This window comes from Lepisma saccharinum, chromosome 30 (assembly GCF_977018435.1).
Source record: "Lepisma saccharinum chromosome 30, izLepSacc3.1, whole genome shotgun sequence".
NCBI classification, from domain to species: Eukaryota; Metazoa; Arthropoda; class Insecta; order Zygentoma; family Lepismatidae; genus Lepisma; species Lepisma saccharinum.
Genome location: NC_139258.1, coordinates 26,895,877 through 26,913,410, shown reverse-complemented (window position 1 = coordinate 26,913,410; position 17,534 = coordinate 26,895,877). Strand labels below are relative to the sequence as shown.

Genomic DNA, 17,534 nt, shown 5'->3' with positions numbered 1-17,534 from the left:
AAATGTCGAAAGAGGCTATTTTTTTTTGGTTGCAATATGTTTGGTGACAGAGAAATGAAATTTTATGACTGCAGCAGGAAAACCTACTTTTTGCACATTTTCACGGCAGTTTGCAACGCTGCGAGCATGAAATTGCACGGTACGATGCATACTGGGTATCTACACAACATGATGAATACATATTTATTTTGAAAATTTTGGGAAATTTGTAACAAACGGTAAATTCGTTAATTGGGTGGCAACACTGGTCCGAACACACTCGTCTAAAGCAAATGCTGGAACTGCCCACCCTCTGGGTTCCATGGCACATTGCAGACCAGAGAGAAGGTGTTGCAGACGACGCCGTAAGTTGCGGAAGACTTTTTTCACAGCATGCACAATGTTTACCTGTAGATGTTCGAATGTTTGTGGATTGTAAGGATGGACGATATCGGAAATTTGATATCGCGATATATCGTCAAGAAAATATCGTCACAGACGATACGATACGATTTTTTCCGTATCGTGATATCGGTGATATATCGTCTTCACTATATATGTCGCCAAATATCGTGACGATATATATCCTACACGATATACAGGATGTACCAAAAGTCCCATTACCCCCTCTTTGAATTGTAGACAAACCTGCAAAATGTTATTTTAACTGCATGTGTGTGATGAGAGGATGGTATACCATTAAATGAGACCAATGGCCACCATTTACTCTGTGTGCACATCGCCATTTTCATGGCACAGTATTATTCGCCTCCAGGTGCGATGTGATGTGAAATCCCCCGTAACTTGGCTGACGTGAAGGAAGCAAACGCACTGCGAACAGCTTCTTGAAGTTCCTCAGTTGTCTGATAACGATTATGGGCGACTTTCTGTTTGATGTGTCCCCATAGCGCATTATCACAAGATGTCAGATTTTTACTTCGGGGTGGCCATTTTAAAGGTGCTGGTAAATTTGGCGATCCTCGTCCAATTCGTTTGTCTCTAAACACATCATTGAGGAATTCTCTTTAAATGGCCACCCCGAAATCCAGATCTGACATCGTATGTTACGGAGGATTTCACATCGCAACTGGAGCCAAATAATACTGTGCCATGAAAATGGCGGTGGGCACGCAGATCCTCTGGAGAAAATAGTGGTCATTGGTCTGATTTAATGGTATACCATCCTCTCATCATACGCATGCTGTTAAAATAACATTTTGCAGGTTTGTCTACAATTCAAAGGGGGGTAATGGGACTTTTGGTACACCCTGTATATCGCCATATATCGTGACGATATATCGCCTACACGATATATATCGCCAAAATATGGTGACGGTATATCGTCTAGCTGATATCGCCTAAACGATATCTTTTCAATATCGCGATATATCGTCTGGACGATATATCGCCCAACACTAGTGGATTGTCTTGATAAACAACATCTTTTAAATAACCCCACAAGAAGTAATCTAGTGGGGAGATGTTGGGGGAACAAGGGGGCCACAACCCCTTTCCAATCAATTTGTCACGAAAAAATCCTCTCAAGAAGGGCATTCTTTCGCGTAATGAATGACTTGAGACCCCATCTTGTTGAAACCATGCGTCTCTCATATCCTCCTCTAACATCGACACAAATTCCTGCACAATGTTCATATACACAGCACTTCACAGTATCGTTAAAGAAAAATGGTTCAACAATGCGCCGCCGTGATATCGCACACCAGACACCTATTTTCATGGAATGAAGTGGCTCCTCATGTAAAACATGAGGGTTTTCGGTAGCCCATATCCTCGTTCTGACTGTTAACATAACCCGATAGGTGAAACCATGCTTCATCGGAAAAATAAACTTTGTCAAGTTCCCTTTGAGACCTGAATGTCTGAAGAAACCATCCAGTAAATCTTATTCCTTTGTCAATTTCCGGAAATTTAAGTTCATGTACGACACGAACACGGTAAGCACGAAACTTTAACTTAAGCAGTGTATGGTAGATTTGGGGATCTGCGATTCTTTCGATAAACGCCGGAGTGATTTCTTAGGCAAACGAGCATACCTACGTTCCAAATCTTCCAAAAAATCAGCTGTAAAGGCACTAGGTCTTCCACTTCGTGTCTTGTCACACACTCTACCAGTTTCATCAAATTTGTTTTTAATCTGTAATATTGTTTTCCAATGTGGTACACTTTTGCCAGGATACCTCAATGAAAACTGTTCCTGCACCTGTTCATGACTGTTTGTTCTCAAGAATCATTTCAGGATAAAAACACGTTCTTGCAAGGTGTAACTCATTTCAAAAGATAAAGGAATGATAACTTTTAAATCAAATTAATAACAGCACCCACAGCAGCTACTGTAAATCACTCACATAACAACAAAAGCCAACGAGCCAACAGACCAGCGCTGACAGGCTCGATCCAGTTACACAGCACGGCAGCGCTGCCTGGATTGCTCACCAGAGAAGTCAGTGTTGCTAACCAACAAACAGTAAAATTAACCGTCCATACCAGATGCTACAATTTACGATCACTCGATACCAGTACTTTTTTTTCCCATGTTGTGTTGATACCTAGTATGCATCGTGCCATGCAATTTCATGCTCGCAGCGTTGCAAACTGCCGTAAAAATATTCAAAAAGTAGGTTTTCCTGCTGCCGTAATTTCTCCGTCACCCAAGATATTGCAACCAAAAAAAATGGCCTCTTTCGACATTTCTGTGTACGTAGAGACTAAAAGTTCAGAGAAGTTGTCGTAAACCAGGAATTGAGAGAAGTTTTTGGGGCAAAAATATGATTTTGTTCATTTTATTTCTCCACCCTGCACGATACCCCTCCCCCTCCTGCGTGTCTTCAGGTTCGTGGTATATTTCTTTCAACCGCAAAAACATGCCAAAGGATCATTCTCTCTTGTGTTAAAGTCGTTTTCATCTCCGACATTTCGTTACCAACTTACAGCTATTCAAAGTTAAAGAGACAGGACTTTGTGGACACACTGTACCTATTGATGAGGATGAAAGGCTAATGGTAGCCTTATTGCTTCATTGTCTTGCAAAGGCATTCTAGGTACTAGGGCTTTCTCAGAGTAAAAGGTTCAATTGATTTGTATCTTCTATGTCCCCATTTCTAACTGGGTTTAGTTAATTTCAATGCAGTCTATATTGCTATACTAGGTCTTTCTAACGTTTTTGTAAGCGGGGGTTACCCCAAGGCCCTCTAGTATTGTAATTCCACCGCTCTGTTGCAGTGTTGCCAATCTCCGAACGCAGGATTTCCCTTTTACCAGTGTAAAATTTTCCGTTTAAAGTGTAAAATTTCCCTTTTTCGACCTAAATTTCCCTCGATTCTCAAAACACATCTGAAGCTGTATCTTTGTATTACTATAACTGTTAATCAGGACCGTATATAAGGGGGTTTAGTGGGTTCAAACCCCCCATTGAATAAAATACTAGAAACTGATCATAGTTTCATAATATAATTATCCTAAAATAAACATTTGAATTTTAAAATAAAACACTAATGCATTGAAAAAATCTTTAAATCAAAAAAAAATTCGTCTGCGGCGGAATGATTGTCGGACTTTGAAACCCACCCATTGTCAAAGCTTAGCTAGGGACCTTATATTAATATTTTTCTTTTGACGTCTGTTTTGCCTGAGGAACAAACTATATTATTATTATTATTATTATTATTATTATTAAATATTTATGAAAATCGTAAAATTGTGAAGTAATGGGCAGATATTCTCGAACAAGAGAAGATAACAGGGGCGCACCGAATTTTGTCCTTTCGCATGCTTTTCCAGATCACTTTTTCCGCAATTTAAAACATCATCGCATACTATGCACCTACACGTACACTCGTTACCTTTAACCTATGCTTTAACTGGTTGTAGCCAGCCTTTGAACTGCTGGTCTTCCTGCCACTCAATACGAAATTTATTCACATGCTTCCCAGATATCTTTTCATCCGCAGATAAATCTCCACGACGTTTTCTAACCTTTTTGGGAGTTGCAGGTCACCTCTTCCATTCTCCTTGCAACGACACAGGACACACAGTGTCACACACACAGCCACTAAGACACGTTCTGAAATGATGGATGGAACAAGGAAAGAAGTTGAAAATCGCGTCCCAAATTCTTCCCAGGTGTAGCGCGTCTTGTGCCTTGAGGCCTTTCTAGGAAACGCGACAATTAATAATAATAATAATAATAAATTTTCTTTATTCAGCGGGCGAGGTTCAGCCAAGGGCTGCTCTGCCACCTAACCCTTGTCAATATGAGAATACATATGAGATGATTATAAACTTGTGGAGCAGTAAGCTAAACGTAAAATAATAATAATAATAATAATAATAAAAAAATGAAGAAAGAAAAAATTACATAGGAATTAGTTGCAAAAAAAAAAGTGTAACTAGAAATAAAAAAGACAATAGTAATAATAATACAATACTACAATTCCTTATAGTGAGTGACTTGATACCTTCAGTATGTGCCCCGACTCTGCCATTGTTCCATTAACAGCAGATCTTTTATTTTACCTTTAAAATATAATGGGTTGTTTACACTAGCGATATTTGCAGGCAATGCATTCCATGCTTTGGGAGCCGAAAAGGAGAAAGAGGATTTGTAGGCCGTGGTAGAGTGATGGGGTAAATCGAAGTTGTTCCGCTTACGGGTACTGATGGATATCCCTACGGGAATGCATCTTCTCAAACATGTACTGCGGTTTACCTTCTCTCAGTATGCGGCGTATAAAACAGAGATAGTGCAACTTCCTTCTGTTTGCCATGGTAAGAACCTGATTATTATTTAAGAATGGAAGAATATGATTATAAGACTGACCGGTCAAGGTCATCATCTATAACGGGGAGAAAGAAAGCTTACTGAAAAATGTCACTGTTGCTAACTATTCATTTGGAAAAAGTACACGCTGAAATAAAATATTTTCGAACTTTTTAAAAGAACGAAAATGAGAGTTAAAATTTCCCTGTTTTTTAGCTATTTTTCATTACATTTCCCTTTTCCCTTTTCAACCTCAAATTTCCCTGCTTTTGGCATCACTGCTCTGTTGGTGTTCCTAGCCCGAGCACACACTCCAGTAACCATGAGAACTTGGACTCATTTTCACAAACGGTTCATGTACCAGTTCATACACGAGACCGGTTCAAATGAGCGGTTCATTAATAAACACTCGCTCAGAGTAATATTTCAAACCCGCTTTGAACCGAGTCTCCACTTCGCAATTTTTCCTACAGGACGATTTTTATGCAATTAGACGCTACCTGATTATAATTTATCAGGATTTATTATCCCTTCCATTCTCAGTGTATAATTAACGCTGCGTCACTCTGAATTATAATTAATTGCAGGGGGATCCACAGAGCGGAAAAAATGTTTAAGGGAACATTTCAGATTTTCGCTGCAAAAGGTTTGAAATTCGTTAGGAATTTAAATCTCTTTTGCCGGCTAGCGCGTGCTTCACTGAGGGAATTTGAATGCAGAGCTCGTTTATTGATTCAAAGCTTGCAAATGAAATGGACGTATAGCTCTGTGATTTATACTGAACTGAACAAAGGTGTGCTGTCATGCGTGTGAATCGAACCCAGAACCTTCCTCGTTCAAAGCAGGAAAGGAAAGCCCTGGAGTGAAGCGGTTGGGTATTGGTAGTGATCACGCCACCTTCACATACGAATTTTGCTGTACTTACACACGACACAATTCTACCATCTATGCTGAGAATACTTACTCAGTCTAGTATCTTGTTCCTTTGTACACCCAACGGCAAAAGAATCAGTAGGCTAATTGTCCACCACCATTTTCATTCGGTCTGTATTACACAATGTGTTGACAATGAATTGAAATAATGACTTCAGTAAGCAAATAACAATGCCTGCTTCCAACCAACATAGTTTAATTCCTTAAAACAACACAGGATGTAGAATAAAAAAGTAATGAAAATAGCGGTGGACAATTTGCCTACCATTATCTTTGCCGTTGACTGTACATATGGCTCTCATTTGCTCGAATAAACTTAATATTTGGGAATTAACCATTAAAAAATATTACTGAACGAATCACTTCCTCACTAGCATTCACAGCCTGTTCTGTCTTAAGAATTTCCTATTGGTTTTGTCACTTTCGAATTCACATGTATGCTGTTCGAGATTCTAGAACCAAAGGAATTACAAGCATATTTTATTGCTGTATTTTAAAGTTAAGCCCTGAGGCACATTTGCTAAAGCTCCTTCCTTCTGATTTTCCTAGTTACTTCTCCCAATTATTTCACCTCGTTTTCTTTGTCCTTCCTCTTATCTTCCCCTCATCTCTTCTTTCTCTTTCTTTGCTTTCATCTCTCCGTTGCTTCTTTGTTCTATTCTTCCTTTCCTCTTTTGCGTCTTTATTTCTCTCCTCGCTCCCTTTCTTCCATCTTTCTTTTCTGCATTTTTCTCCCTTCCTTCTCTCTTTCTTCCATCTCTTCGCTTTTTACTTTCTTTTCCCTCCCTTTATTCCCTCCTCCTTTCTTACGTTCCTTATTTCCTCCCTCCGTTGCTTCTTTGTTCTATTCTTCCTTTCCTCTTTTGCGTCTTTATTTCTCTACTTGCTCCCTTTCTTCCTTCTTTCTTTTCTGCATTTCATTTTCTCCCTTCCTTCTCTCTTTCTTCCATCTCTTCGCTTTTTCCTATCTTTTCCCTCCCTTAATCCCTTTTTCTTAAGTTCCTTATTTCCTCTTTCCTTACTTCTTTGTTCTCTGCAATTCTTTGCTTCCTTCCTCCACTCCATCCCTTTTTCTTTTCTTTCCTGTTTCCTCCATTCCTTCCCTCCCTTAATTTTCCTGTCCATCCTTCTTTTTTCCTTTCCTAACTTTTCTCTTTATCTCCTCTCCTCCTTTCTTCCTTGTTCCATCATGGGACTTACCTTTATACTGTTATTACGCTTCTACAGTTCTCTGTCGTATTTCAAGGTCTTTACTTCTCTATATCTTTTAATGATTGATTTGATTCATCCCACTTCGCTTTTCTACCAGTTTTTACTAATCGCGAAGATGAGAATGATGGGGATAAGATGAAACTGAATCCCAATGCACACAAAAAGGACACAAACAGCACAATCCACACAGATGATTATACGCTGACACCAGAGCCTCGTTAGTCTGCAAAATGAAGTCCAGGGTGTACTACTTAGAAGAGAGGTATCTTCCGAAAATGTCGCCCCTTGCTCCCTCTGTAGCTTTTCGCCCTTTTTCTCAGGGCACTTACGATTATAGTTTCTTCAGGGTATTAGGGATAATTTCTGCAATCGCTACCCTGTTTAATGCTTTGTCAGGATAAGAAGTATAATCCTCTCCTCGTTCGTTCTTCTAAATAGAAATCAGGAAACCTGAGGCTAATACACGCAATTGCCGTCTTGATAGAATTGTCCTAATATTATCCAGATAAAACACATCTATCTTCGTACTATCCAGGCGTACCGCTTCCGGGGGAAGTAGTAAGTAGAGAGGTCGGCTCAGGATTTTACCACCAAAGGTTTCGGGTTCGAGCTTTACTTCTTAGGGAGCTTTCAGACCGAAGTGACATGCAACACACCTAAGTTTGAAATCAACCTTTCATATATATATATATATATATATATATATATAATATCCGGCGCCCACCCAGCGTCGAATCAATTGGGTACCTGGGGGAAACCCTGGGGGGTAAAGGCGGTCAGGGGCGTGATGGTGATCACATCACCCCCATTCATGACCGGATCAAGAAAGTGTGGGGCGTTACCCCCACACCCCCCATACGCCTTCATGACGTGGTGCTAAGCACAGGGGAGCACTTTACCTTTTTATATAAAGATGAAATAAATGCCACCTTTCGAGGCGACAAGCTGCACGTCTTTCGGACTGAAACGTTTTCCTAATATAGTTTCGGTCGATAACGCACACGCAGTGGATGCATTTCTCCAGACTGGGTGGGGCCCTCATCGCTTGCCAATTTGCTGTGAAACCTCCCTGTCGCTTATGCTCCCTCAGATCGAAGCAGCACAAGCAAACCTTCAGTAATCAATGAAACCTTTCGAACCGAAGCGACACGACAAGTTCGCTCGGACTGAACCGTTGTCTCGATACTGTGAATCATGTCGCCTCGGTCTATTGTTTGCGCAGTGAATGCTTGCTTATAGACTGAAATGGACCCGTGTTTATTGTCTCTCGTCACTTCGGTGTGAACTCCCGCGGTCGTTTCGGTCTGAAAGGTCTCTTACGGAGATTTCAGACCGACGCGACACGTGTCGCTTGGGAACAAAGCAATCAAGAGCAACGTTTCATACTGTAGCAGCATGTCAGGCCGCACAAGCCGGCGTCAATTGGTGAAATCCTCACACGTGTCTGTCGCCTCGGTGTGAACTCTCCGTTAGTATTCATCAATTTCGTGTCATTGTCATTCGCACCCACCGGCGCAATTAGACAAAGGTGATAGTCAAACAAGGCAAAAGAAGATAAAAATATCAATATCCATCATTTTGCCTTTTGTACACTTTGTTTGCTTTATCGGCCATCCTTCCCATACCTACATTTTGTCTTCGCCACGATTCATCCAATTTTGTAGATCTTCCTTGTTTGTTCTCCCCTCCACGCCCTTTAAAGAAAAGCACATTATCCCTCCCTCCCCCCTCCCCCCCTCCCACAGCTCCCGAGAAGTCTTGGCGGTTTTCACCACTCCTACCGTCACCACGCGAAAGGGACCGCCAGTCACTTCTCGCCTCATAAATCTCCACCAAGAGCTTCCTGATGTCACCGCAAGGTGGCAGGGTACGTCAGGGAACCTTTCGGCGAAGGAGGGACCTTCGCGCACAAGCAAATGGTGGTTTGACAATTGTGGCTTTTGTGAGGAAGTATCCGCCTCCCCCCCCCCTCTTCCTTAACAGTCTCTGAAAAAACTTAAAACACGTTTCTTGTCGGAATGAAAATGTGTTTCACAATGGGACTTCCTTTGTTTATTTTTTTTATGTTTTTTGCGTTCTTTCCTCTTTATTCTTAGCACCACCTTCATCAAATAGGATGGATGATGGAATATTTTTTAGTCGACTTCAGAAGTATGCCCAGAACCGTGCCCGCTGCCGTATTTACCATTTAAAGTCCACACGCTCGATAAGTTGCTTCGTACAGGGTGAGCCAGAAGTCACGCTCGCATATTGATATATTATTATTGTGAAAGAAAATGCTTTAATCACTACAGAAACTGTATTGAACTGAAAATATATACATTAAGGGGTATAGGGACAATTTCCCCTATGCCATCCTCTTTGCGGCAGCTGCCAAGCACTGTTGCCAGCTTCGCTCGTTTGGAGCAAGATCTGGCTCTTTCGTGCACTCGTTTGGCTGTGAACTGTAGCACCCGCCCCCTGCTCCACTATGGTGCTATCACTGGCTCCGGCCCACAAAGACCAAGTTTTACCATGAGTATATATTTTCCACCTTATGTGATATTATTATATTGGCTGCGTCGCCACACCCCCACTTACCACCTCAGCTGCTTTTTTTATAGAGCCGTGGCTGACGTGAAGATGACATAATATTGTTATCAGGGATTCCTTTATTTCCAATTTCATGCAACCATTGGTGGATTACTGAGATGGGTGACGCCGCCAGATATAGACGGTGAACACTTAAGAATAAATTGTCGCCACTTTTAGAGATAAAGGTATTAGCAGTGCCCCCACCCCTCTGGCACCTAAAATCACCCTAGCAGGCACTTTATGCAGCCTTCGTTAATCTAGCTCCTTGAAAGTCAACTTTAGCTATATTTAAGGTGATATTTAGCACTTTTATGCACATCAGTTTTGGCATCACTGTCAGGATGGCCGTAGGAGGCAAGGAGAAATGCATTACGCTTATGGGAGCATTATTTGTTTTCGTTTTCTCGGGAACATCAAACATCCGATGTCGTATAATAGTACATGGACTGAAAAAGGAGACGTTGAACTATGTCTTAGTGGTAGGAAAAGTCGAAACTCCCATTTGATTAGCCGTAAGTTGAAGTTGATTTCCCATAAGGAATACATAGGATTCTGTAAATACTTATTGACCATATTTTTCAAACATCGCGTCTAACTTAATAATTACCTTAAAAAACTGCTTCCACATGCAACATGGAGAGAAATTCATACTCTCTTGTATAGTGAAGGTTTTGTTAGCATTAGTAGCAATTCCGATGATATTGAAATAGATGTACAACTGGTACATAATTATCAGTCTTCCCCTTAAAGAGTGGTTAGTTGATTAAGTTTTCTTATTTAGCGTTGCTTTTATACCCCTTTTGGCTAATCGCGACGAAGAAAACACTAGGATGCCCTTCTTTGGACTCAAGCCGTGCTCAGTTGTCTGCTGTTGACGTCACCACTAATATGGTCCATTCACATCGCAAAGGGAACGGCGAGCTCCAATTGGCAGAGAACAAAGCACGTGATGACTACCAAGGCCTTGCAGCAGGCCACCTAGTGGCGGGAAGTGCACCAGAAGAAACCTACAGAATTATACATATTTATGTAATTATTTTTTTCAGGTTCACTCCGTTTCAGCGACGCCAAAATTTTAACTAAACAACTAATTCAACCTTTAATCCCATAATATAACATTGTAATAGTCAACCACCATAATACTGATGTGTGTGTTTAAACATATCTGCATTGGTATTTATCTTATTGTGTCTATCTTTTCTGCTACTTTTTATAATCGTGACAATGAAAGATTGTAAGATGAAACTGATGGAGGGAAACTAGTAAAGGAACACTCATGGCTGGGGCGGGACTCGAACCCAGCCAAGTCGTGAGTGGACTGCTCGGCTCACTTTGCCACCGAAGCGGCTGGAAAAGATGCACCATCAGTGTGATATCTTAATGTACGAGGCGTATTCGGAAAGTAAGTACCGAGAGGGTGTAAAAAATAAAGTAAAATGGTTTTGTATCTTTTTTTATTTGCATTGATTTCTACAGACCTTAAACTACTTTTCTACGTAGTTTCCACCATTGTTCAAGCATTTGTCATAGCATGGCACTAGTTTTTGTATCCCATTATAATAGAATGTTCCCGCCTGTGACGAAAGCCATCCATGCACTGCTGCTTCGACGTCATCATCCTCGTCGAAACGCTGACCAGCAAGAAACTTCTTCAGATGAAGAAAGAGATGGTAGTCACTTGGTGCCAAGTCAGGGCTGTTGGCGGATGAACAAATTGTTCCCAACCGAATGACGTGATAACATTTTGAGTTTGTTGGGCCGTATGCGGACGAGCATTGTCGTGAAGCAACACAATGCCTTCGCTAAGCATTCCGCATCTTTTGTTTATATTTGCACGACGCAGCCGGATTAATGTGTCACAGCAGGCATCTTTGTTGGTGGTCTGTCCTCTAGGCAGGAATTCAACCATTCTTGCATTGAGAAAACAAATTACAGACCGGACTTCACAGTCGGCGGGCCGATTGATTTTCTTGAACATTTCTAACCTTCAGAAAACTACGAAGAAAAAGCATGACCTGCTCCCACGCGTGCCTGTGGCTAACTAACGGATGAAGGACGTCAGTGAGAACTCACACGGTCGCGACTGCAGCGCTGTAGCGGCAATATTTGCAAACGGTACTTACTTTACGAATATGCCTCGTATCTCGATCATTGTTTGAAAAGTTACTTTTTAAAAGTAACAGAGTTAGAGTTACGTCTCCCCAGGAACAGTTACTCATTTGCCAAAGTAACCCAGTTGCAGTTACTGTTCCCGTAAAAAGTAAACAGTCTAGCTTTTAGACTTCCATTTCTGTAGCTAAGATGCATATAACATAGCCGACGCCACCAAAATAAGCCGACGCCACCAAAATAATCCGGTCAAGGTCACACGCTTTCGGAGTTTCCCCTTACCCTCCACAATTGTTCTAAGCTGCTCTGTCAACACTTCGTCGACAAACAAGACGTTGTACGTGTTTTCAAAATTAGTTTCAATATTTTATTGCAAACTTTCTCGCTGATTACATGATCAAATTGAAAGCAAGTTAGCCAGCGATAATATTTTACACTACATAACCGGAATTTTTTTGCGATTCTCGGAACACTTTACTTTCTTACTGCAAATACTTATACATTTTGAGTATAAAATATCTACTGTAGTCATTTATGAACCTTAAGAATGTTTCACTATTTCTTCAACCCTTTTTTGTCACTGCTTCTATCATTTTTTTACGGTTTGAAGTAAAAAATAATGGAAACATGTTTTTTATTTTTTCTAAATTACCAAGAAAGTATTTGAATTTAAAAATTACCTCGTAATGTTCTTTACATTAAGTACTATTTTGTGCCATTTTTTTCGGATTTATTATTGAAAGTTGAAATTGTTGTTTATTGGCAACACTGTAGGTAGGTGGCGTGACCTTGACTGGACTACTTTGGTGCCGTCAGCTTTAGTATGTTTTATGCATGGATTCTAAATGAGTTGTTCTTTACTTCACAGATCACGACGATCACAAAATTAGCATTAATTTTCATTAATTTATAATTAATCTATATACGGTATCTTTGAAATATAGGAGTGTGATGTTTTTCCGGCTGTTGCGATATGAAATGAGTCTTCAGTGGCGAACAGTGAGAGTTTAACAGCCAGAACGATCACTAGAGCTGATGTCATAACATCTTAAGTGTATTCCATTTGAATCCTGGCATTTTAAATGTCCAGTTCCTCAATTATGAGGAGGCGTACAATAAAGCATAGAGGCAATAAAATTCAAAGTAAACCCATATATTTGAAAATGAAGGAACCAAAGAACTGTGGCATGTCCGGGATGTTTAACGTAGATTATACACTTTACGTCGTATGGTCTCAAAAAAATAAACACGCTTGGAGCTCGTATGCAGTTCATTTTAGGGATTGGTGAAGTAGAACATTTCAGGCGAGCATTTGGCTGGCTCTAAGGTACAGCAAAAATCACGCTGAGGAAAATTTCATTACCGTGCGAGAGCGTAAAAGAAAATTAATTGTAACAGTACTTGTCCCCGATGGCGCAGTGGTACCATCGTCGCCTTGTAATCAAGGGGTTCCGGGTTCGATACCCGTTGGAGGCACAATGCACATAGGTTCGGATTCCACTTTAAACTGTAGGTTCAGTCCCGATTAGTCTTTCTGTGCATAAAGTGGACTTAAAACAACAATTCACCTTGAAGAAAGCAATTGAGTTAGAGTTATTCAATTAAGAAATATCTGAGATGCAGTTACTCTTTTGAAAAAAAATAGTTCCAGTTATACTTTTCAAAAAGTGACTGAGTTGCAGTTACTCTTTTCAAAAAGTGACTGAGTTGCAGTTACTCTTTTCAAAAAGTGACTGAGTTGCAGTTACTCTTTTCAAAAAGTGATTGAGTTGCAGTTACTCTTTTCAAAAAGTGACGGAGTTGCAGTTACTCTTTAAAAAAGTGACTGAGTTGCAGTTACTCTTTAAAAAAGTGACTGAGTTGCAGTTACTCTTTAAAAAAGTGACTGAGTTGCAGTTACTCTTTAAAAAAGTGACTGAGTTGCAGTTACTCTTTAAAAAAGTGACTGAGTTGCAGTTACTCTTTAAAATAGTGACTGAGTTGCAGTTACTCTTTAAAAAAGTGACTGAGTTGCAGTTACTCTTTAAAAAAGTGACTGAGTTGCAGTTACTCTTTAAAAAAGTGACTGAGTTGCAGTTACTCTTTAAAAAAGTGACTGAGTTGCAGTTACTCTTTAAAAAAGTGACTGAGTTGCAGTTACTCTTTAAAAAAGTGACTGAGTTGCAGTTACTCTTTAAAAAAGTGACTGAGTTGCAGTTACTCTTTAAAATAGTGACTGAGTTGCAGTTACTCTTTAAAAAATTGACTGAGTTGCAGTTACTCTTTAAAAAATTGACTGAGTTGCAGTTACTCTTTAAAAAAGTGACTGAGTTGCAGTTACTCTTTAAAAAAGTGACTGAGTTGCAGTTACTCTTTAAAAAAGTGACTGAGTTGCAGTTACTCTTTAAAAAATTGACTGAGTTGCAGTTACTCTTTAACAAAGTGACTGAGTTGCAGTTACTCTTTTCAGAAAAGTGACTGAGTTGCAGTTACTCTTTTCAGAAAAGTGACTGAGTTGCAGTTACTCTAAAAAATTGACTGAGTTGCAGTTACTCTTTAAAAAAAGTGACTGAGTTGCAGTTACTCTTTAAAAAAAGTGACTGAGTTGCAGTTACTCTTTTCAGAAAAGTTACTGAGTTGCAGTTACTCTTTTCAGAAAAGTTACTGAGTTGCAGTTACTCTTTTCAAAAAGTGACTGAGTTGCAGTTACTCTTTTCAAAAAGTGATAGAGTTGCAGTTACTCTTTTCAGAAAAGTGACTGAGTTGCAAGTAACTCGTTACATCCAAATAGACTACTGTTATCGATATACTGTATATTTTCTCGAGTTCCTTCGTAACCTTTTCACACTCTTTTACAAGCACGAGGGAGAGAAAATATTGTCTCATATGTTCTTGTTTCCTTTCAGATTTAAAACGCGAAGCAACGATCTGCCACATGCTGAAACATCCGCACATCGTCGAACTCCTGGAGACATACAGCTCGGAGGGGATCCTCTACATGGTTTTCGAATAGTGAGTATTGGTCTTCATATCGTGTTTCTGATATTACCACCTCCCTTTCGAAAATACAAGTAGGATGTTTAGAAACATACTTGTCTATTGTGAATAGCTTCATGCACTTCGAGATTTCACACAAATGTGAAAAATGAGACACGACTTAGAAGTGACGTGTAACTCGAAGAGACAAAGGTAATTTTTCACACTAGAGTGGTGCGACACGTTGCACATGTCCACCTGAGTGTCAACGCGGCTTGGTTTGATTTTTTATACTTACCGTTGCTTTTCTGCAACTTTTGGTTAATAGCGACAATGAGGATGAATGATGATGCAATTGATGAAAGAACACTCGCAAAGAACACCCGTGGCCAGACCGTGATTCGAACTTGGAATCCCTGGTGCTGTACTAACCACTTCATCACGGCTAGGCTGTTTTTTATACATCACAAAGTGTGCTGCTTTTGATTGTTGCGCATGCGCACTGAATATTTTTTTTTCCAGGCTTCAAGGAAAAGTGTTTAGTCAGGTGTGTGCAGTTTGTGGTGTAGTGTCACTTGTCACTTCCGTGTGGAATCTCCCATAGTATGCTTTGCTCGTAAGAGAGAAAAAAGTTTTAAAGGGGAAAATTAGCAATAAGAACGATAGATTCAACGTTGCAAATTCAGAAAATATCCGCAATTACCTGACACTTTCCTACAATCGTACATTTTACCTACAGCCAAGTAATTTTTGGTTATTTACCTTGGAGAAAATGGTTAATGTGAAAAATCCCATGTCTGTCAATACCATATCAATACACAATATATTCCAATATTAATAACACCATTTCCATTATGGGGGAAAAGATATAATGTGCCATGTTCGCTGAACATGGTGCAACGTCGGAAACAGTGTTTCTATTCCGCCATCCTCAAAATAACACGAAAAGGGCACTGCAGTAAAAGTACGAGAGGAAGCCAGAAAGAGAGGTTTACTAATTAATAATTCATTCCAGATATTGATGGTACCACTTTCCAGCGTCAGTTCCACGGAAATGGACACTGGAAACTAATGCCATCTACCAGTCAATGTCTTCATCTCAGCCAAACAGAAGCTCAATATTAATGATGGAAAGTTATTAATTAGAGAACCTTACTTTCTGACTGCCCCTCGTACATATAATAATAGGTCGCATGTCTAACCACCATGCTACACAGCTAAGTTAAGTGTTTTTCGGCAAGATTCTGCAGGATTTGTTCCAGGGAGAAGCAAGCAAGTTATTTTTTTTTCAGGTTGACAAACAACAAGGCATATTTTCGCCATAATAGAGTTGCCCCTAAAAAACGCGTCTTCAGTTTGAAGTTATCTTGTTCCTGCAACGCCCTTGTAATAATTAACATAAATTACGGTGACTGAAATTAAATTATGTGTGTGAAAAAGGCTATTTCATTTTCCATGGGGGCGTGACCAACATTGCCCCCCTTCCAGACGTCTATGTTATTGGGGTATACTTTTTGGGTGCAGTCACTCCTAAACATCACAAATAAAATGCACATTAAAGGCAATACTTCACTTAATCACCATGTTTCTCTTTATCTGTTTGGGTGTTAGATGGGTGTGGGGGGGGGGGAGTTGAAATTGATGGCTGGGGGGTGGAAAGCACCCTTGGTGTCCTTTTCTGTTGTCAAGAACCTAGCTCTAAATTCCGAGACAATTCTGTTATTGAATCACTGCTTCCGTTGTTGAGTACATAAGTACAGTTCTTTATTAATTACATTAATTGTACAAATTACCTTCATTTGCACCCATTTTACCATTCACCAAAACTCACAAAAACCATATTAATTTTTCATCAATGCCTTTTTGTTAAAATGGGTGCAGTTATATATTGATAATTTCTGTAATTATTATAATTATTACCAAACAATTGTACACTGTCACTGGCATAAGTGTCTCGAATATCACGCATCCAAAGGGGGTACCTGCTAGGACCACCAAATTAATTTTGCCTCCTATGTACATTACATTTATGTTTTAATGAACAAATATAGTACAGAAATATTGGGAACACCCCAGGAAACAATGTAATTTTTTTACAAAAATTTAATAAAAATTTTCACAGTTGAAAAAAATAAAAATAGAGGTGGTGGACCCGAGAACCCCCCTCGGGTAAGCTAAAAATGGCAAAAAGTGTGGGGCAACTGCCCACGCCCCCTAATCGCCGCCACTGATTGCACACTAAACGAACACCACTGTGACAAACATTTTAAACATTCAAATATCTTGCAAACTACTCGCAAGGTTGTGTGCTTTCTTTGTTCTGGAATAATCTCGTTTCTTGTTAGTTTAGAGTTACTTGACAAAATACGTTACCGAGGTTCAAAAAAATATAAATCGCAGGCTAATTATTTGTACTTTTATCATATAAATTGTAAAGTAAATGTCATTTGTTAGACTTGCATTTATTAATATTTCGCTCGTATTGCCGTTGGTTTCAAGTTTCTAGGTGTAATGGTAACGGTCATGTCACCACATATAAGACAGCAGGTGCATGCTGGTCGCCATTTTGAGTTGTCAGACATGGGATTCTTGTTGAAATTGTAAAATATTTTTGCATTTGTGCACTGGCCAATGCAGGATTCTTTTCCGGAGGGGGCTGGAGTTGTAAAGGTAGATATTGCATAGCTTTAGCTGCTATGTCATAAATAGCACATTTAACCTTCGTCTTAAAAGGTTGTTGAAAGACTAAAAGTTGTTATAGGGGTCATTTTAAGGCGGGGTTGTTCTTCACTGAATTATTTACTGCTTTCCTTTGAACATTATGATTTTCTCAAAATTTCGGGATAGGCTGTAGCCCCATCAGCCCCCTCTGCGTACGCCAGTGCATATGTGTGATAGATTTATCTGCTTTGTTCCTAATTTATGTGTTGTCTTTGTTTATTGTTGACGATTCTGCAACAATAAAACATCCTAAGATATTAGACACTAGTATATT

At 39.7% G+C, this 17,534-nt stretch overlaps 1 protein-coding gene across 1 annotated transcript in view; it reads left to right on the top strand.

Annotated features, from left to right (window-relative positions):
- The window catches only part of LOC145981916 (peripheral plasma membrane protein CASK-like), a 902,867-nt gene that overhangs the window by 381,262 nt on the left and 504,071 nt on the right, over window positions 1–17,534 (top strand). The window contains exon 3 of the mRNA XM_083115412.1: window positions 14,470–14,575. Within this exon, the coding sequence (XP_082971538.1) occupies window positions 14,470–14,575 (106 nt within the window). The remainder of the gene's footprint in view (window positions 1–14,469; window positions 14,576–17,534) is intronic.